The sequence below is a fragment of the Eulemur rufifrons genome, chromosome 29 (assembly GCF_041146395.1).
Source record: "Eulemur rufifrons isolate Redbay chromosome 29, OSU_ERuf_1, whole genome shotgun sequence".
Classification (NCBI taxonomy): domain Eukaryota; kingdom Metazoa; phylum Chordata; class Mammalia; order Primates; family Lemuridae; genus Eulemur; species Eulemur rufifrons.
The window spans coordinates 80,227,024-80,248,946 of NC_091011.1; the positions used below are offsets into that span (position 1 = coordinate 80,227,024).

General features: G+C 44.7%; 1 protein-coding gene across 3 annotated transcripts in view; it reads right to left on the minus strand.

The window, feature by feature from the left end:
* Positions 1-7,054: 7,054 nt before the first annotated feature.
* UBE2H (ubiquitin conjugating enzyme E2 H) overlaps positions 7,055-21,923 on the minus strand; it is a 98,670-nt gene continuing 83,801 nt past the window's right edge. For all 3 annotated transcript variants that reach the window (XM_069461604.1, XM_069461603.1, XM_069461605.1), the window contains 2 exons: positions 15,369-15,497; positions 7,055-11,321 (listed from right to left, as the gene is read on the minus strand). In XM_069461604.1, the coding sequence (XP_069317705.1) occupies positions 11,197-11,321; positions 15,369-15,497 (254 nt within the window). In that variant the 3' untranslated portion in view covers positions 7,055-11,196. The remainder of the gene's footprint in view (positions 11,322-15,368; positions 15,498-21,923) is intronic.

Sequence of the window (21,923 nt, forward strand, 5' to 3'; positions counted from 1 at the left end):
CGGAGATGTGTATTAGGCAGGATTCTTGGTTGCAAATGACAGAAACGAGCTTCATGTTTTCATTGAAAGGAAAAAAGTCCAGGGAGGTTCTCCGGCAGACTCTCCCCAGCCTGGCTCCAAATTCACCTCCTATCATCTTTGAAACCCCAGAGAGAAAAACGCTCTTTTCTTTCCCAATAGTTTCAACACAAGCCCCAGCTACGCGCTCCTTTCTCAACTCAGAGGAGGGCGCCTGACTGGCCGCCAGGTGAGAAGGGCCCACGGCTAGAGGGAAAGGGAGCTTTGGAGTTAGCCTCCAAAAACACTCGGATGGGAGAAGAGTGAGGCGGGGTAGTTCCCCCAAGTAGCACTGCAGTCCTGATGCTGGAAGAAGAGGGAACAGATGCTGAGCAGGCAAAAATGACAGGTGTCCCCCTGCAGGGTGATCGCACTAGCCTGGTAGCCTTGATGTAAGTTAAACCCTTAGCTTCGTGCCGGAAACATTAAAACATTAGCACTTTTGCTGTTATGATCGTCACTGTTGACAGGGAGACTTTGTGGGCTGCCTTTTTATCCCAAACAATTCCTTTGCCCAGGCCAGAAATAGGCACAGAGCCCCTGTTTCCCTCGTCTCCCCGGCCATGCAGGTGGCAGCAAGGCTCAGCAAAGCCTCCTGATCTCATGCTCCTCTGGCCAGATGGGCCTCCTCTCCTTATCCTGCCTCCTCCTCCACGCAGCACACCGTGGCCTCACCCCTGTCACCGAAAGAACACACATGGAACTGCTTGCCATCTATGTATCTCCTGTCTTGGGGTGACTGTATAGGGTATGGTGCAACTGTCGGCTCAAATGAATTATAAACGTGGGACCAGGGCCGGGGGCTCATGTGCCTTCAGTTACCCCCTTTCTCCCTTCCCCCCAGGCGCATCGTGCACACGTGGGCACACACAGGTTCCGGTAAGTACCAGGCAATAGAGGTGTCCAGCTGGTGGCACGGCCTGGAGGGCAGGGCCCAGGCCTGCTGGAGGACATCAGATCATGGGAAAATTGGCCCTTCGCTGCCAGTTAGGAATTGAGGTCAGCTACTAGAAACTGTGACAGAGACTGTTCTGTATGTCCCCAAAGCAAACCTCCTCTGTTCCTTAGTCATAGAATCTCCATTTTTTAGAACTCCTATTTTCCAAATGTAAATTTTAATACTTTTATTTAAAAGCAGAACTTTAAAGAAACTTTTATTATGAAAAATTTATAACCCATTCAGAAGTAGAGCGAATGGTATGAACCATGTAGCCGTGGCTCAGCTGCCGCAATCGTCAGCACGTGGCTAACCTCGTTTCCTGTCACATCCCCCTCCTGCCACTAGATTATTCTGACATATCATTTCATCCATAAGCTCAAAACATATTTCCGACAGGTGGTTTTTCTGAACACATATATATGAATATATACATATGCACAATACCATATAAAATACAATACCTTTATCACCTATTAAAAAAACAATAATTTCTTAATATCACCACATACCTACACATTGTTTAAATGTCACCATTTGTCTCATGATTTTTTTTTGAAGAGGTGACTTGTGCCAACAAGGTCCAAAAATGCAAGGTCACAGGTTGCCATGTTGCATTAGTAGAACCCCATTTTATTCAAGGGGGCAATGTGCCCAGCTGAAGAAGTATGTTTTCCAACTGCCATGAAGCAGGGTGTGGCCATGTGTCACAATGTGGCCAAGGAAGTGGAAGTGGAAGGATGGAAGTGGCTTCCAAGGAGATTCCTTAAAAAGAGTTGTCACCTTTCATGTTCCCCTTCTTCCTGCTGTCTGGAACTTGGGATATGATTTCTGGACCTCTAGCAGCTATGTAGGACCATGAGGTGACCTTGCAAATGGAAATCGAAGCTCAGATGGCAGCCGGAAAGAGAGCAGGAAATTAATTTCCCGCCTCCTTGTTATTTCCAGTCTTTATTAATCAAATCACTTAAGGTTAGGTTCAGTTGTAATAAGCAGAAAACAAAACAAAAATTTTAAAGCAGTGGCTTAAATATGCTAGAAATATTCTATCTAGCATAAAATAAGAGCTAAGCAGTCTAGGGATAACACAGCAGTTCCACAAAGTCAGAGTATTACATAGCTATTGCTGCGTAATGAATTACATCCAAAACTTCGGAGCTTTAGACAACAGGCACGTATCCCCATCTATTTTCCAGTTTCCAAGCGTCAGGCCTGGCTGCAGCCATTCGCAGCTCCCCTGGGGCCGGGGATCCACGGCCAGCTCGCTCCCGTGGCTGCTGGCAGCCTGGCTCTTGCCGGCTTCGCTTCCTGCCATGCGGGTTTCTCCACAGAAAGGGCGGCTCCAAACACACCCGCTGGCTTCCCCCTGATCGCAGACAGAAAGGGAGCAGGCGAGAGCGCGCTCCCGGGGGAAGCCGCGGTCCCCACTCTCTCGGAAGTGACCGCCCTGGTGCACTTCCCGCCCTTCCTCCTGCCCACGTGCACCCGGGCCCTGCGGCCTCCGCCCGCCCGCGGCCGCCCAGCCCTCTGGCTTCGGGTCTCCGTTACTGTGGTCTCTCCCTCCCTTCTCTGTGCCCGTGCTTCGTGTCACTGATGCCCGATCTGGCCAAAGCCACCATTCCACCTCCTTTCCCGCCGTGTCTCCTGGTCAGCCAGAGCCCCGACACCCGCCCCTCCCCGGACCCAACTCCTTCCCATCCAGCCGGGTCTGACCAAGCCCCCTCCTCCAGGAAGCCCCTCCTAGTGGTGAGTGGCGCCTTCACGATCCCCTTTCCTCCCTTCCCGAAAGGCCAGCTGGGGGTGGGCTGAGGTGGGCGGAGCGGCCTCCCCCTCACCCCTGCTGGGGCTTCGGGGGTCGGGTTGGCACAGCCGCAGCGCACTCGTCGGCTGCGGCGCCTCCCGCCGGACGCCCTTTCTGTTGGGGGCTCTTCCCCTCCACCGATCATGTTGACGAGCCTCGGTTCCTCCCATGCGGGTCCCCAGTCCCTAGGGCGGGGCAGACGCCCGGGGTCTCCCAGGTCCGCGCGCGCGGGCTCGGCGGGCCGGCCGGGTAGTCCCTGCCCCGCCGAGACTCCGGCCCGCGAGCCGGGGCCGCAGCACGAGGCCCGCGCGCCCCCTGGTGGCCGAGGCGGGGACGGCCCCGCGCCCGCCGGGGAGCGGTCCACGCCTGGTGGACGGGGCAGCTGCGCCCCGCGGAGAGCAGGTGCAACCCAGAGGGGCTCCCTAATGGGTGTCTTCTAGGCTTTAGCCCGCTCGGCCGGGCCGGCTGCGCCCTTACGTCCCGCGTGCATGCTCAGGCGGGTCACCTCATCTGCTCAGCCCGCCCTAGCCCCGGCAGGGTCGGGGGAGGCGACAGAACCACTGGCTCCCAGCCTGCGGGGAGTCCGCCCCCAGGGATCGGACTGGATGCGTCCGCCCTCCCAGACCTCAGAATACTCTCTGCGGAGTGGGAGATTCTGGGTTCTGCCCTAAACCTCCAAGAAAAGTTACACTTTTGCTCTAGTGATTTTCCTGCTTCTCTTAAAAATTCCTGCTGTACTGAGAGGCTTCTAGGGTCCCGCTGTCCAAAAGGTAGCCACGAAACACATGTGGCTATTGGGCACCGAATTTTTCATGGAATATGATTTTAAATAAATTTTAAAACAAGCAGAGTAAGTTGTTCTGCAAAACAACTTTTTTTTTGGTAGGACCACATGTCACTTTGAACGTTGAAAAGTTGGAGTCCAAATTGAGATGTGCTGTGTGAAAAGCACACTGGATTTCATAGTACAAAAATAAGTATGCAAAATATCTCATTTACCATGAATTACACAATGAAATATTTTGGATATATTGAGTTAAATGAAATATTAATTTTACCTTTTAAAAAAATGTGGCTACTAGAAAGTTTTAAATTACTTTTGTAGATGGCGTTCTATTTCTATGTTTCTGCACTAGGAAGTAGTTCTGGGTAGATCTGACATTTATTTTCTGACTGCACCACAGGCCCAGGAGGCTGGGGGCACTGTGGTGAAAATGGGGATGCTATGGGGAAAGGCCCTGATCCTCAGAGCCCACACCCATAGGAGTGAACTCTGGGCACCGTCAGCCAGGTGGCACCTGGCAGGGCTCAGGTGGCATGAGGCTCACACAGACACAGTTGCCCACAGCCCCAGTGGGCCGGGCACAGAGTGATTCTTGGGAAGAAAACCCATCTATGGCCCGAAGACCTGGGCTCCTGCATTGGTTGTGTCACTGTGTGACCAACCCACTTGGCACCTCACAAGCAGTTAATGTCAACAGTGGCCAAGTCCTGGTCTCCTAACCTGGTCTCACAACCCTCTTCAGCCTCTGCCCATGGTGGTCATCTCTGGAGGAGGGTGTTATGGAAGACATCCACGTTTCTGGAATGCTGATGTTACCAGCTCATAATTCCTTCCAAATCTGTAGAACTGGATCTTTTAGAAGCATTGTTCTACACTTTTATTTTATTTTATTTTACTTTTTGAGGCAGAGTCCCGCTCTGTCACCCTGGCTAGAGTGCCGTGGCGTCAGCCTAGCTCACAGCAACCTCAAACTCCTGGGCTCAAGCAATCCTTCTGCCTCAGCCTCCCGAGTAGCTGGGACTACAGGCATGCACCACCATGGCCGGCTAATTTTTTCTATATATTTTTAGTTGTCCAGCTAATTTCTTTTTATTTTTTAGTAGAGATGGGGTCTCGCTCTTGCTCAGGCTGGTCTTGAACTCCTGAGTTCAAACAATCCGCCTGCCTCGGCCTCCCAGAGTGTTAGGATTACAGGTGTGAGCCACTGTGCCCGGGCCTGTTCTACACTTTTAAATGCACAGAACTGTAGCAAGCACCTGATTCACTGTTTACAGAACTGAGGAGAACCGACAGTCTTCTATGGCTCAATGAACAATGAACCCCTCTCCAGGTTTACTGCCAATTACCAGCAGCCAGAAGGGTAGAGTTTTCTCTGAGGGACTCCAAATCTGTTCCTACCACCTCTAACTCCCTGACACCGGGTCCCGGGAGCCAAGTCTTGAGCCCTCCAAAGAGCTCTGAGGAGCTGAGGTCCACAGAAGTGCCCAGCCTTTTCTGGAAAATAAACATTCTTCATTACAGACACACACACATACACACACACACCCCCCATAGGGAAATGCTGTTGTTTGCCTTCTAACATTACAACCCTGGTCAGGGTAACTCTTCAGTTTCAAGAAGTAGTGGGTGCACAAACACTGCAGTGCGAGGCCCTGGTTTCATTGGGGCTGCTCACAGTCTGTCGAGTGGCTCCAGGGCCTCTGCAGGCCCAAGGATTGTGCAGTCATAAAAATCCGTCACCCTGGTTCTACGTGGGGAGCAGGAAACTGCAGAGTCCAGTGTCACAGCCACTCATTCCTTGGGGGAGGGCAGCCTCCAGAGACAGCAAGAGAAGTTCAAGTTCTAGGGCTCTCAGCCTTGCAGTTTTCTTTTCCAGGACTATATGCCTCAGAAATCCGGGGTGCCTATTCCCAGGAAAGGGGTAATACCTCAGGCAGGCAGTGGCCAGCCACCTGCCACTTGGGAAGCAGCTGGACTGAGCCTGAGAGTCGTGCTAGGTGAGATTACAGGGGAGGGGGGTGGCGGGAAGCACCACGGAATACACTGAGGCAGTTTAAAAGCAGCTGCCTTGTGTGAGACACACAGGATGACTGTTCATGGGACCCGTGTACATCTTAATTCCCCTTTAGGCTGGAAAATGGGTGCTCTACACTCTCAAAGCCCTTTGGGTCTAAAAACTCTAATCCTCTGTCTGGAAACCTTGGTGTTTTGCAGGTTAATCTATAGTATCCTCTCTTAGGACACTAGATGATCCCCCGGGAGCTCGTGGTGGCACGGCCGGTTAATGAAGAGCTGGGAATAGGACTCACAGCTCTGGCGCTCAGTCCTTTGGCTAAGGGGTCAGTGAGGCCACCTGCAAAGAACCTGTTGAATGTTTTGCTTCTGAGCACGGGAGGCAGCAGGGTAGTGTGAGGGTTAACGTGCCACTGGGGAGGGGGTAGGCACTGGAAGCCCACTCCTAGGTGGCCTCACCCTCATTCTCTCTGGCAGGCAGATAAGAAGCTAGGCCAGCTGGAGAATACATCGGGACGCAAGCAAGGAGAAAAGGAACTGGGAGGAGATAGGTGGGGGAATGAGAACGCACAACCAAAGGAAAACCATTATCTTTGTCTTAGGGCAGCGGTCCCCAACCTTCTTGGCACCAAGGGCCGGCTTCATGGAAGACAATTTTTCCACGGATGGCGGGGGCAGACCTCAGTTGGTGATGCGAGCGGCGGGGAGCAGCTGTAAATACAGATGAAGCTCCCGCTCACTTTCCGCTGTGCACCCCCGAATTTTCATGGAAGACAATTTTTCCACGGGCCGAAGTGGGCCCAGTCCCTAACAGGCCGCCGGGGGTTGGGAACCGCAGTCTTAGGGGACTTCCAACAAAATCAGGTCTCTGTTAGACTAACTGGGCAACATCACCACCTGGCGGCCACTGTGGGCAAATGCTTTAGAAATGAATGGAAATACTGGTCTAATCCGGTGATCAGCTTCCCAGGCAACCCGGCCCCTCCTCCCCACTCTCAGTCGAGGCTGGCACTTGGCAGAGGGGCACCTGATTAGGCAGATTGGCCCCAGCAGCAAGTGGCACTGCTGTAAACTCCAAGCCAGGGGGCCCCTCACTCAGCAAGAACGGTTTAGGTACGGGGCTGGGGGTGGGGGGCTAGGGGGGTAGATGGGGACGGGCTACAGGATTTCACAGAAGAGCGAGTTTTCAAAGCTCTAGTGAAGAAGCCTCATGGGCCCTTTGTTTATAACCAGCAGTCATGCGAAGTTATCTGAGTTCCAGGTACAAGGCCAGGACTTCTGGCAGGGCTTCTTAGTTACTACTGCCTGAGGGTGATACTCCTTTCCCAAACTAACCCAGTCAGCTGCCTCCTAAGAGCTGCTCAAAGGAGGCAGATGAACAGGGAGGGTGTTTCAGAAAACAGCCTAAGCATGATCGTGGGGGCTACTATCTCATTGATCAAGGTCCAGCCATTTGCCAAGGTATATACACATTTTATTTAAAAAAGTTTACAGTTTTCATTATACACAACTATTAAGAGGTTATAGTCAGAGGAGGCATTTGTCCTGTTGACAGACGTGCCCACTAGATCATCACAATGCAAGGAAAAAGGTGGAAGGGAGGAGATAGGGCGAGGAAAAAATAAGCGATAAAAAGCTTAGATTTCAGTTAAGGGCTGGCAAGTCCCTTTTTATCTCTTCAAGTATCACACAATATGTACCAAATACAATCAGTAAATAATGGCCATTTCTTCCCAAGCCCACAGCCAAGACGAGCATTTGCTAAATTAAGAGCCCTGGCCCTTCCTCAGGTGAGTGGAGAACCTGCACACTCGAGGGCTGTTAACCCCCCTCCCCAAAGGGCATCCACTCCATCCAGTCCCTAATGGAATTGCCAAGGTGTTCGATGGCCACAGAAAGTACGAACATGGATTCAGAAGTCCAGAGAAATGTAGTTCTTTGTGCCCAATCAGAAATTATTTTATTTCATTCAGCATGGCTGTGAACCCAGTTAAACTCTCGCTAACTTTTGTAAATCGCTTTCACTTTTGAGTCACTACAAAAAAAAAAAAAAAAAAGGGCCACATGCCATTTAAAATCGAATACTAGTTTCTAGAAACTCGGTGTCTAGAAACTTGGCCCACAGGCTAGCAGAGGACCTGTCATGATTCTCAGCCACCCCAATGGGAGGCTAATATAGCAAGGTCAGGCCAAGGCCATCCAGGACTTCAGGGAGCTGACACTCCTCAGGAGCTAGATCAGCCAGTTGGCAATCAGAACAGCTTTTGGAGTGGACAAAAAAATGTTAGGTACTAGAGAGATTATATGGCAACTTCTGATAATTATCTCATGAGTATAAAATGCTGGTTGAAACTGCACAGTAACCTCAAGGAGGGCAATGAGATTGAGGACAAAAAAGCCAAAATGCCAGTGTCTAGATTGGTTACAACTGAACCTTGACCCACAAGGCCCTGGTGCTGGGGTTCCCGGAGAGCAGTGGATCGGACGGTGCTGTGTTGTAGCCATCCTGCTCGTTGGTGTTTGGCAAGAGCTTGAGCTGTCATTTAACAGGGGCAAAGAATGGCCTGTGCTGGTAAACCACAAGGTAGGGTTCAAAAACTACAGGTACTAAAAAGGGAAAGGAAACCGCCAGAAGCGGCTTTGACCTACTGCTACCGCCACCACCACTACCACCTCTAAAGCCAAGAATGTTCAGCCTTTGCCCAGGGGTCTGGACGTTTTTCTGAGTGTTAGGAAGTGACAACAAGCTTGGGCAACTTGGAAAGGCTTCTGGTGTCACAAACACCCCCTGCTCCAGACTCACTCTACCATCTATTACCGGGGGGCCCGGAGTCCTCAGATTCACTGCCAGGCCTTCTCTCAGATCCTTCCGTACCTACACGTCTCCTACTCCCACCTCTCCCAGGTGCAGGGAAGGACAAAAAGCATAAGAAGGGATTCTGTTCAACCCATCAAAAGTTAATTTCCCAGTGGAGGGGAAAAGCCCCACACAAAGCCAAAGCACGCATGGGACCAAAGTTAGTGCCCAGAAAGACAGACTCGCACAGAATGAGAGGGTGCAGTGGGATGTGGGTAGCAGTTATAGGAGCTTCCACTGCTGAAAGAGAAGCCAAATCACACCTTCCTCACACAGACCTGGATGGACACGGACACACACGCACACTCTCTCCGCAGCCACACTCAGATCTGCTCACCCCCCTGCGGCCTCCCACGGCAAGTCTTCATTTGGGAATTCTGCACCTCTGTTCTCCGCTGCAGCTCTGATCAGGTGAGCAGATGTCTTGTCATTAGAGAAATGTGGGACTAGGTGAGGGCAGAACTGTGGCACTGCTCACATACCTTCCCTAAACTGGGGTCTACTCGGGTTTTTGACAAGATCAAAAGCAATTTTTATCTGGACATTATTTTCTTTGAAAGGTAATTAGAACACTATTGTTTATACAATATTGAAAAAAATACAGTTTTTTATTGTTTGAACTCAAATCACCACCCAGCACTTTAAGCCTACCCTAAATAGCACCTACAATAAGGTTATAGCACAAGCACACTGCGAAGTCAGCAGGTAAGCAGGTTAGACAGTGCCAGCAGAGACCCTCCCTCCCCCAAAGCGATGAGAAGACAGCGTGCTAGGTACGAGTGAATGTACACCATTACATGTTAAATAGTTAATACTACCCTTCCAACAAGCCACGGATGCTAGATAGATAACTCAGTACGTTTAACCACAGCCCTACATAACTGCACTTTTTTTTTTTAAAGAAAACCTTTTGCCTCATGCCCGTAACTAACATAAGTAAATTCTTTGTCTTTTTATTTAGGAAAATAATCATGCTAAAAGCAAGTTGTACTTTATATAGATTTTCAAAGAAAAGATTGATTGTGCTTTTTGAATAAAAAAAGATAGGGTATCTTCCAACCTCATTGACTTAAACCTTGTGGAATATAGCACTTCTAAACTAAAAACACACATCAAAAAGAAAAATTATCCCAGTGGGATGTTCAAAAATTGTCTTTAGAAGGTTTTAGGATTGGCTAATTCTGCTACTATATCTCCTATTGGTTGCAGCGAAAAAAGAACACAGAGCTGCTGTCTAAAACTTCTCCCAACTGCCCTCCAGATTCAGCAGGCAACACTCAGGTTTGAAACAAACTCTGTGGCCACCTGGACATATGGTTAGCTAAGTCAACATTTCATCAGCAGGCCTTTGAAACGATTTCCTCTTAACATACACAGAAGAGAATATTTTCTTCCTTCAGGATCTGTTCTACTACATATATTTCTGAATCCCTTCTTCCTATTTAGTCACTTTCTGAAAAAAGCTGTGTTGGTTTTTCTCATGTAGAGTCACTTTGGGTATAAGAACCTTTATTTGTTCCAATTATTATTCATTTTAAATTTAGAATGTGTGTTGGGCCTAAAATACCCATTTCCCACTCCCACAAGCAGATGATGACCAGGCTGCTGCCAAGAGCAGCAGGAAAAGGGAAAACAAAACCAAAACATGGATGCAAGTACCCACGGCTTCACAGCCCCCAAGACGGGTCTTCCTCCCAAGTCTCATGGTCCACTGAGCGGCTTGTCTGAGGAGGCGGCCATCTCTTGGTAGGTGAAGATGAAATCTGCAACCTGTCTAAGCACAATTCACACACGCACACCACCCTCCCCCCCCAAAAAAACCACCACCACCAAAAAAAAACAAAAACAAAAACAAAAAACCCCACAACCCTCACATTTAAAGCTCTTAGTTCAGGGTAGCGGTCTCAAACTGGCCAAACACTAGGATTAGGATGTGACTTTGCATGTGTTTTGGATGAGAGGAAGCATCGTCCCAGTCACTTTTCTCCTCCTGTCCTGTCCTCACAAGAAAGGTTTGGATTACAAGCCCTACCCCAGGAAACAGAACTGGGTTCAGAAAACACTTCCCAAAGCAGAACACTTGTGGCTGCAGGGCCTGGTAGCGTGAAGGGCAGGAATCGACATAAAAATGTATTTAAGATCTGAGTCAAAAGATTGTTTTAAGTTTTAATAATACTCCAATGAGCTCCCTGTTTCATACTGCTACTCCACAGAAATGGGGCCACCTAGGATTCAGGAAGCAGCAGCTCTGATTCTTACACGGCTGGCTCTAAGCGCTCCCACGGCAGGCCTCTTCCTCCCCAATTTTTCCCTTTCCATTTTGAAAAAGCACTATTCTATCTTCACATCCAAGAGCTGGTTGGTTTGGTTTGTTTCTTTGGGACCATCGATAAAAGAAGCAACTTTTTCCTGTTATTTTACTCCTGTCTACCTATCAGAGCGGCTATTTCTTTTGACAGTTCAGCAGCACACAGGCTGACTTGGCCAAGTGGACTTATGAATGCATGCATTCGGACCGCATATTGCTACCAAAGTGGAATGTGGGAATATGCTATGCACCTCAGGTTGAGAAATGACCAAGAAATCAAGATCTAAAGGGTGATATATAATATATATATATCAATGCTATTATTCATAAAAACCTTGTTTAGTAATAAAAAAAATTGCTTTGTTTAAATATGAATATTATAGTCTGCTTCTCATGGTTAGGAAATAATAGTCTTTCTGAAAAGCAGGTGCTTTTTCTACTACAACTCCATATCCTGGGCCTCATCTTCCGAAAAGTCAGACATAGAACTCTCCGACGAGCTGTCACCGGTGCCCTCTTCCTGCTCTTTCAGCGCCTCCTCCGTTGCGTATTTCTGGATGTACTCTGCACAGGGGTGAGGAGACAGAACACGGGCAGTGAGTGGGTAGGCATGTGCTTCAGCCACCTCCAGGCTGGCAAGGCCCGGGAGGTCCAAACTTACCTTAAACGCCAGGGGATCACAAGGATGACGCTATTGTGGCCACCAAAGCCAAGGAGAATCCCACAGGGAGACTTCTGGGAACAGAGCTTATGCATTTGACCCCCAGGGGAAGGGATTATGAGGACAGGCAATGCAGAAAGATACAACTCATCCCCGTCCTGGACTCCAGAACCTGGAAAATGGGAACCCCAACTTTTTTCTTACTTTCACCTCCCAGGTAGAACAGGACTAGTCATGATTCCATAGTAATTTATAAGGAAATCCCCCATCATTTTTAGATTTGCAGTTATATAATTACAGTCAGCCCAGGTCTATTATTTTAGGAATAGATTTTAGTCTAAACAGATCCTGCCTGTCAGGTTTTTGAAGCAGCTGGTAAAAACCATTGCTCAATCTGCTCAGGAATGAGCTGCCATGTGGAGACACAACTAGCCTCTGAGTGATTTTACCATGTATTATTTACCTGAAGATTTATGCTGCTAAAGCTTAGGCTGAAATCTGCTGGCTTAAAAACATTTTAAGAATTGCTGAATAAACAAACTTGTTTCTAAAAACTCTGAATGCATACTGTTTAAGTAAATAGCCTACACACAACAGGAAAAGACAAGCCGGATGAAAACATACCCTGTGCTTTGTTTTTCCTCCTGTGGAGGTGCAGGGACTTAACTGCAATAGGAAGACGAGGTGAACGGGGAGATGGGCCTGCCACATTTGAATAACCAGTGCAGGGCCTAGCTAAGAATATTTTTAAAAAATATTTTAAAGGGTTGTTTAGAAAAAAGAGAAAGAAAATGTGATAGAGATCACAGGTGGCCAAATTTGGCCCTATACAGAAAGTTTGCAGACTTATGACTTATCTAATGGGTGGGCTATTTTGCTTCTCCCTTTGCAGAAGTGGCTGCACATTGACACTGTTTTGACACTATAATTCGATGCTATCAGCATTTGATACTGTCAGCCTTCTTTAGTATATTCAAGGAAACAAATGTATATTAAACAAATGCTTACTAGGACAAGGCCATTCAGGAGACAGAAGAATGAAGAGCAAGGTCATTAATGAGGAAGAGAAACAGGAAGACAGAAGGCAGGAACTGCTAAGTGCCATCAGAGGAAACCAGTCCTGGAAGGGAACCAGCTGTAGGCCCAGGCGTTAGTCCCAGCCACACTGCCCCCTAACTTCTGCCAGCTGCAGCCTAGGAGAGGCTGTTCCAGGGGAAAGGCTTTGCCTCACCAAAAGTGGCTGGGATGTTAAAACACGACATTAAGAGAGCACTACTTACATTCCAAGGAAGACTGCCTAAAAACAAAACAAAACAAAACAAAACAAAAAAAAGGAAGGCACCTGTTTGCCCTTTAAAAATCTGAAGCAAATAAGGCAAAACATAAAGGTTTTGCTATAGTTGAATGGTAGGTATGTGGCAGTTTAGTCTCTTCTGTTGGTTTGAAACTTTCTATGACTAACAAAGGAAGTGAATGTACCTGGGTACCTGAATCTCATCCAATTTAATTGTCACATATTGATGCATTTAAGAGGAGTAAAGGCAAAGATGTTGGTTCCACCACAGAGCCCTGAATGGCAGGCTAAGAGGCCTCCCAGCAAAGGGCTTTGAGCAGGGAAGAGGCAGCTTCAGACACTCCAGTGGTGCCCAGTACTACAGGCTGTCCAATATTTAAACATGTTTTCAAATATACATTTAAGACAGCAATGACTAAATATGAATGCTGACTCATGTTCAGGGTAAGAAAGGATATATGCATTTACCTGTAATGTTAGGTAGCTGGGTTTGTGGTAACTACCACACAAATGGAAACGTCCAGTAGGCAGCCTGGGAGAGGTCAGGCCCCGACACGCATATTTGGAAATCCTCTAGCTGGAGGGAATTAACTGAAACTGTGACAGGTGAATAAGCTTCCCAAGGGGTGGGAGAAGAAGAAAGGGAGACTGCAGACCAAGTCCTAAGAGACTGATCACATTTAGGAAATGGAATGAGAAAAGTTTCCGGAAAGGTGGGGGCTAAAGTACAAAAGCTGCAGAGAGGCCCAGGAAAATGGGACTTGAGAAGGGTCCAAAGGATCAGGAAGAAATGGGTCACAGATTTAGCAGAGGGGGTAAAACAAAATAGACTTGAGGAATTTAAGGTGAGGAAGCAAGAATTTTAAAAATGAAAAGGAAATAAATAGCATGACTCCTAAGGGAGCCCATAGGAGCATATAAATGCTTCCAAAATGGGGAGAACTCTGACAGCCAGGGGTAGAGGAAGAACACTGTGCTGGGAGGAAGAGGACAGTTGGGGGAACAAGATGGCAAGCTGGTGGGGGAGGAAGTCTGAAAAATAAGGCACGACGTCTCTTATTTCCAGTAGGAAAGAACACAGAAAAGACTGGGGTGGGAGTGGGAATAAGTAAAGGCATAGTAGGAAACAGGGATGAGATCAGGTATGATGGCTAAGATTTTCTCAGATTTCTAAGGTAGACAAAATTGATAGCCAACATTAACATTTCTGAAAGCTAGGACTCCCGAAGCTAGAGCTGGCCAATCTGGGGTGTATGTAGGTTGGTTCCTTTTGTAACTGGGTCTATAATGTTAATGTTAATGCTAATGTTAAACTGCTGAGACATAATGAATATAAGAACTATAGAAATATATTCTGCACCAAGATATCTGTGGTTTGCAGACATGGTTAAGTGATTCCTATGTCAAAATTTTAGCAGTCTCACAACAAAATTTTATCTGGTTCAAACTGCCATTTTCTTGAAATACATGTTTGTTTGGCTATGTAGGTAATTCTGCTACAAAAATTAGATATTAATTTGTAAAGCACCTAGTAAATGAATTAAAGCTAAGTAAATTATAGCAAATTTATTTATATTTTATCTCAACAGAAGTTCCAAACTATACCCTGTAGAGACCTAGGAAGAATGAGAAAAATAGAAGGAAAACTATTATTCAACAAATAACCCCAAATGCTCCTGTTTGTCTCATACCTGTACATTTAAGAGTGAATACCTACATATTCAGGCTCTCATAAATGATTTCTATTGCCATTTCTTGCAAATATACCATAGAGGGGCCACATATTTGAAGAAGTCAACATTCTAGGCCGGGCACGGTGGCTCATGCCTGTAATCCTAGCACTCTGGGAGGCCGAGGCGGGTGGATCGCTCAAGGTCAGGAGTTCAAGACCTGCCTGAGCAAGAGTGAGACCCCGTCTCTACTAAAAATAGAAAGAAATTATCTGGCCAACTAAAATATATATAGAAAAAATTAGCCGGGCATGGTGGCGCATGCCTGTAGTCCCAGCTACTCGGGAGGCTGAGGCAGTAGGATCGCTTCAGCCCAGGAGTTTGAGGTTGCTGTGAGCTAGGCTGACGCCATGGCACTCACTCTAGCCTGGGCAACAAAGCGAGACTCTGTCTCAAAAAACAAACAAACAAACAAAAAAAACCATTCTAGATTGCTATGCAGATGGGCAAGTCGTGCTAAAAACTGAGTAGATACCAATGCTTGCCATTTGTTAAGAAGAGCAGGTATATTTGCACGAACTTTAAATTCCTTTCCTTTGTAGCAGAGGCTTATGTATCTAGACTTTTCACTGTGAATGTTCTCAAACATACAAGGAGGTAAAAAGGACAATCCTATGAACACTAATAAACTCACATGGAGCTTTAGATGTTCTTTTGAAAAGCTATTTTCATTTAAATCAAATTCATATTCATTAGCATATAAACCATTTTAAGAATGGGAAAACAGGATTCTAAATCCTAAAGGAGGAGCAAACTGGTGCTACCACCACTAGCACTGGAGGCTGGTAAGCACTACTCTAGCCCACAGCTGTCTCTTTTTAGGCCTGAGAAATTATTAGGAACCAAGTAACTTAAGGACTCTTAATGACAAAAGCCCAACAGATTTAATTTCTTCTGTCTCCAGGTTAAATGATTTGCCCTCTTACCTTTAATTTTCTGCTTGTATTCTTCTGGTCGGTGGAGGTACATGGCTGCAGCATCACCATTGAGAGGATCTATGGGGTTAGGATAGGCCAACAACTGGGGCAGGAAGGATTCAAATATATTGGTAAGATCTGAAAAAAACAAAAAAAAACCAAAAAACAAAAAAACCAGAAATACATCATGCTTGGGAACAGGCAAGTTCACCTTAAATTTACTTGAATTTAGTCAAAATTGCTTACCTTCTTAGATATTTAACTACATGGGGATAATTTTCCATACAAGAGTGCTCCATTACATATGACCTATATTATATACACATTTCAATACCAATTAAAATTTTTAAAAATTTAACTTTAATTTGAAGAACTAGATAAAGATATACCTGGTATTCGCTTTGAAATGCAATTTTCCCAATTCTATTTCATTCCATTTTCCAAACCAAGAAGAATTTAGAAATACAATATACATTACTTATTAAAACTTGTGCAACACTCTACAGCACCCTATATTCCTACAAATGAGTAATTTCTTGACACAGCCATTTGCTTCAGCTTTCAAAACACCCCACTATGAAAAGTATTCAAGTGCCAAATCTTAAAAGGACTGAACATAATTTTATAGGCGTGACATTTAATTCTCCTAACGTCTAACGGAGGTAAATATAACTAGTTTTTAAATTATTCTGGGTAATGAGAGTAGGAACCTATATGGAACACTTAAAACCATAAATATTCTTAAGACAAACACCAATCTACTGCATTTGTTAACAATCATCTTAATAAATATTTATTAACTTCCTTCTTGCCAGCTATACACAGATGACATCTACGTATATAGTTAGCAAAAACCACACACACCGTGCAGTTACCTAGTGTTTTATAAAGGAAGCAGGTCTTTGGAGCCAGGGTGTAACATAACCCACATTCCCCTTAACTTCAGAGATGCTGTGACTTCTATTTCTCTAACTTACTCCAGCTACTCTGTCATGTTTTATATAAAACACTCCTGTTTCTAGAGGGAATGCGGAAGTATAGTGAGTAGCACAAAAAACTACTCTTTAATTTATTCAGCTCTTTAATAGATTTTTTTTTTTTTAAACAATGAGCATTTTTATGCAGTATTAGACAGAAATGCTTTGCCAAGCCACATCATTTGAGATTCATGGTTCTCAGCCAGGGGTGATTTTGCTCCCCAGGGGAATTTGGCACTGTCTGGAGAAATTTTTGGTTGCCACAATTGGCATCTAGCAGGTAGAGGCCAGGGATGCTGCTAAACATCCTACAATGCACAGCACAGAACCCACAACAAAGAATTATCAGGACCAAAATGTCAACAGTGTTGAGGTTTCAGAAACCCTGCTCTAGATAAAAAGGGGAGGGGGAAAACCTTTTTGTAAAAGGTCAGAGAAAGTACTTTATTTAGGCTTTATAGGCCATATATGGTCTCTGTCCTAACTACTCAACACTCAGCTCTGCCACTGTAGCACAAAAGCAGCATAGGTAAACAAGTGTGGCTGTTTCATTAAAACTTTACATACAAAAACAAGTAGCCAAAGTTTGCCAAACTTTGCTCAAGAAAACTCTACACATAAGAGGCAGCTCTCATTATTATAAGGTTAAGAAACGAGCAGTCAGAGAATAATCTAGAACTGCATTACTCAACAGAACTTTCTGCAATGATGAATATGTTCTATATGTGCACTGTCCAAAGAAAATCATAGCCACTAACTACATGTGGCTTTTGAGTACTTGAAATATGGCTAATGTGAATGAGGAAATTAATTTATTATAAATTTAAATAACCACACATAGCTAGTATGTGTCCAATCCTGTATTGGACAGCACAGGTCTAGAGAACGATGGAATAGAAAGTTCCATGAACTCTGAGAGGCCAAGGCGAGTGGATTGTTTGAGGTCAGGAGTTCGAGACCAGCCTGAGCAAGAGCAAGACCCCCGTCTCTACTAAAAATAGAAAGAAATTAGCCAGGGAACTAAAAATATATAGAGAAAAAATTAGCCGGGCATGGTGGCGCATGCCTGTAGTCCCAGCTACTTGGGAGGCTAAGGAAGGAGGATTGCTTGAGCCCAGGAGTTTGAGGTTGCTGTGAGCTAGGCTGACACCAAGGCACTCTAGCCTGGGCAACAGAGTGAGACTCTGTCTCTACCAAAAAAAAAAAAAAGTCCCATGACAGCACAATCCTATTCTCATGCACAGATGTTGACACAAAGCAGCTTTTCCTTTAACTGGAAGTTACAGACTTGGAGTGATTTCACCTTCATATGGCTAACTTCATAGCAGTCCCAAAAAACCACATTATTGATTCTCACATACCAGGAAACAAATGCTGAAATTCCTAATCAAAAAAGTAAAACAAAGGCCGGGCTCAGTGGCTCACGCCTGTAATCCTAGCAAGACTGTGTCTCAAAAAAAAAAAAAAAAAAGAAAAAGAAAAAAAAGAAAACAAACACAACTTTCTGAGATAAGCCCCACACTATGTGCAGTAAGATTTTCACTGCTGTTTCATTTATAATTTTTTTATAAAACGGAAGCAACATATTCAACATACCAATTAATTATTCATGGTATAAAACCACTGAAAACTATTTGTAAAGGCTAAAGAATTTCTCTATTTCTCTAAAGAATAGAGAAAAATGCTTATGCTTGAATGTTGGGTAGAAAGGTCATAAAAGGCTGTGTTCTTTAGAATTACAACTATGTACACTGTGTATGCATAAGAATATTTTTAAAAGTGATGTCAAGGCAATAGGCTTGTAATTTCTACTTTTCACATTTCAAATGACACTTTACTTCTTTTACCTTTAAAAATAACATTTTCCTTCAAATATGTTCTTTCTACTTTTGTATATGTTTGAAATATCTAATCAAACATAAAAAGTCTGAAAATGTTTTTTTCTTCTTTATCCTTGGGTGGGTGAGTTATTAAAAGCAGTGGTAGAAAATGCCAAAAGGTAAGGAAATTAAGAGTTTTACAAATTAAATGTGACCCCAGAGCAGGGAATTGTTACATTAACAGTAATAATAGTAACAATAATGACAGCAGGTTAAAGCCTACACAGCACTTACTACAAAGCCAGGCACTCTTAAGCACTTTGCATATACGCTGTTGATTTCACTACAGCCAATGATGTAGGTATCATTACTATCTCTTACACGAAGGTTAAGTAACTTGCCCACGAGGCTAGATTTCAGACACAGGCTTACCCACTATGCTGCCTCTGTTAATGGATAAAATGCTGTTTCAACTTTCATGGATGGCACAACTCCCCACATCTCTGCATCAAAATCGCATGCCCTCGTTCGCAGGGGAGCCAAAGCCATGGCCAGAGATGACCACTCCCCAAAGTTTCCCTTTCTCACAAGTGCGAGGCCAGCAGGATGGGTTCTAAATGGAGAGTGTTCAGGTGTTTCTGTGGCCACTTCACAGGGGCAAGCGCACAGGAAGTAACTCACAGAGACCTGCGCATGGAGAGCTGAGGGCTTCTGCTGCCACACTATTGACAGGTGCTGCTCAAAAGGATTAGCTGCTGAATGCTTCTATCAAACAACCACAAAAACCTTTAAAAAAACAAATTATAGGTTTTATTCTCGTTCAGAAGCGCTTCAGGGCTAGAGAAATATTGCAGACAACATATTACATAACTACGGGTTTCATATGTCACAGGAAGAGATTTTATACCCTTTTGTACTACTTTTAAGTTTCCTTAAGCTACCAATAAGTGACTTTGCATATGCATTTGTTCCAAACAAAAGAACCCTTAATTATTGGTTCTTCCTTCCTGTGTCTACTGCTGTCTTCCTGTGTTACCACACTTTTGATCCATTTTACAGATGTGCTGAATCACACCTGTAAAACAGAAGAGCAGAAAAAGAAAAGCACATAGCCCAGTTTTGGGTGAAGATGACAACTTTAGGAGGCCAGGATGTCACAGTTATGGCCATTTTAAAGCAGTAGAGCATTCCTGAAAGTGGCAGGCAGAATGTCACTAGGGAGAAAGTCCTCCTGAAAGGAGCATCTCTCCAGTGTGCAGAAAATCTTCTTTCAAGAAGATACGTGGCAGAAGAGAGCTAAATTATAAACCAAGAATGAAATAAACATACTCATCTTTGGAAAAATTCATCATAATGAACATTTTCCCCTGTAATTATTAATAAAAAACATGTACCAATTCAAAGATCTTAATTTTTAAAACATTAACGTTCAACTTTTGAAAAAAAGAGAACAGACACAGGTCACTCAATCTAGAGATTATAGTCAGCTGGCTCCATTTCTGGCTGCCTTAATTTTTAAAGGAAGTCCTCACATCCTGAGCAGTAAGGTTTATGATGAGCAAACAGTCCTTACTTTTGTCTTAGACTAAATCAGCAGTTACCAAAATGTGGTTCATTAGGACTTACTCTTCAGTCTGATCTTATAGTACTAATGTTAATATTCTAACACTCATACCTCAGTTTAGGCATATGAGCTAATGATTTATATTCATACTTAATTTTTTAAATCACCAAAATCATGATTTCTCATCAAAAGCAGCATCATTTACTTGGCTCAGTCTAGAGCAGTGAGGTTCCTAGGTGAGCCTAGCTCCTGGCTGTCTATCAGAATTACCTGTGGAGTTTTTTCAAAATATGCTTGCTGAGGCTTCATACCTACCCATACCTACCTGGCTGGCATCTGTATGTACGTGATAAATATCAGTATGCAAATGTACAGCCAGGGAACACTATCTAGCATCCCCTATCCTCAAAGACCAAATGGGAAGGGAGAGGCCTTCTGCTTGTGGGTTCCTTGGGTCTGGCAGCTGAACAGCCTATCCTGATTCTTTCATCTTTCTTTTCTGCACACTGCTGTCAGCATCACTTTCTCCAGGTGGAGTTATGACAAACCACAGGCAGAAAAAAGCAGATCCATTCTAAAGGGGCACTAAAGAGCTGCTTTAGAGGAAAATCGGTGGTGGCAGGATGGTTTAGGATATCATCTAACACATTGTGGACATCTGGCAGAGCAAATTCCATTAGGCTGAACTGTCTCCAGCAAAAGGGAAGCTGGTTCCTCAGTGGTGAACGACAGATGAAAAACCTAAAAGACCACAAGTCTAATCTCAGGCTTTCCACTGACTTGCTCTTTGACCTTGGGCAGGTCTCTTCCTCTCTGCATCTTAATTTCTTCATCTGCAAAAAGAGAAGTATAGTACTGCTGTTCTTTACAAGGAAGTATCATACATTACTATAATGACTGTAAGATAAGCTTCAAACTGCACCAAAGGAGTAAACTATTAATACATATATGACATCTTCTAGGGGTAGAAACTGCAACTACCTGTATCCCTTAAGGAATACATGTTTATTAAAGTGAGTCTCACTGAAAAAAAGCACCAATTCTTAAAGTAAAGCCATCCTACTCCAGGTGATTCACAGTGAGATGGTACATGGCTTAAAGGAGAAAACACAGGAGGGGATGAATCACATATCTCATGTTTTATTCTTGGCTGTTTATGAACCAGTGACCATAAGTTATTTCTTTTTCCTCTATTTCCTTTAAACACTGAAATGGAAAATTTTTGTAAAGTAGGCTGCTTTCTTCAGGTAAAATCCCACGAACACCCAAAGCTTGACATGGTCTGCCCCACCAGGAACCACAATTAGCAAGCAGGCAGTCAGCTCAGAGACTTTAACTCGCATAGTCTTCATTTGTTCTTCAGATTTAACACTGAAAAATAAATGCTATACCTCAGAAAATACCACCATCATATAATGTAGTCACTGCCAGGTGCCAAGAACCATTAAAGCCATTCTCCCTTCTCAAAAGCCACCCAGCCCCACACCCTTTTCTACTTCTACTCCCTGTCCTCCAGATGTTCAATGCCCTGGGTTCCTTTTTAAAAAAAGTAAAAAAAACAAAACAAAACAAAAAAAAACCTAATTTGGGAAGACAGTAGCCCCTTGAACAACAGTGTGAATTCTGTGGTATTTGTATTTTAAAGAATTAGCTTTGCATGTTCTTACTCTGGGAAGCCCATCATCTTATAATTTTAAGAGTCTCATGCTCTACCAACTGAGCTAGCCGGGCATCCTTCATCTTATAATTTTAAAGAAATAGGTCTATGCTGATAACTACCAAATCTCTATAATTGGTTGTACATATTTCTAATTGGTCCTTCACAGTCCCAGTCTCATCAAACTTGACATGCCTAAAATTATTCTCCTGAAAATACATTCCCTTTCCCTAAAGAAGGGTATAGACTGACTCCACCACCTAGGCTCCAAATCTCTTAGGAGGAATTTGGTTAGGCTTTCTTCCTTTCTTCCATGGGCTCAGTTTCCCAGACTCATTACTTGCCCTACCAAAATGCCTCTAATTCCCCTTCTATTTCCCCTGATCCCCTGACATGTAATAACGTCCAGCCCAATACATCATTCCAGCCCTGGATCAGGACTGCCATCTCCTGAATGCCTTTCGATGCTCCAAACTCTTGCCTTTGTAATCAGAGAAAGCTTCCTTAAAACAATCATTTAGGTCATGTCACACAAAGAGCAAGTTC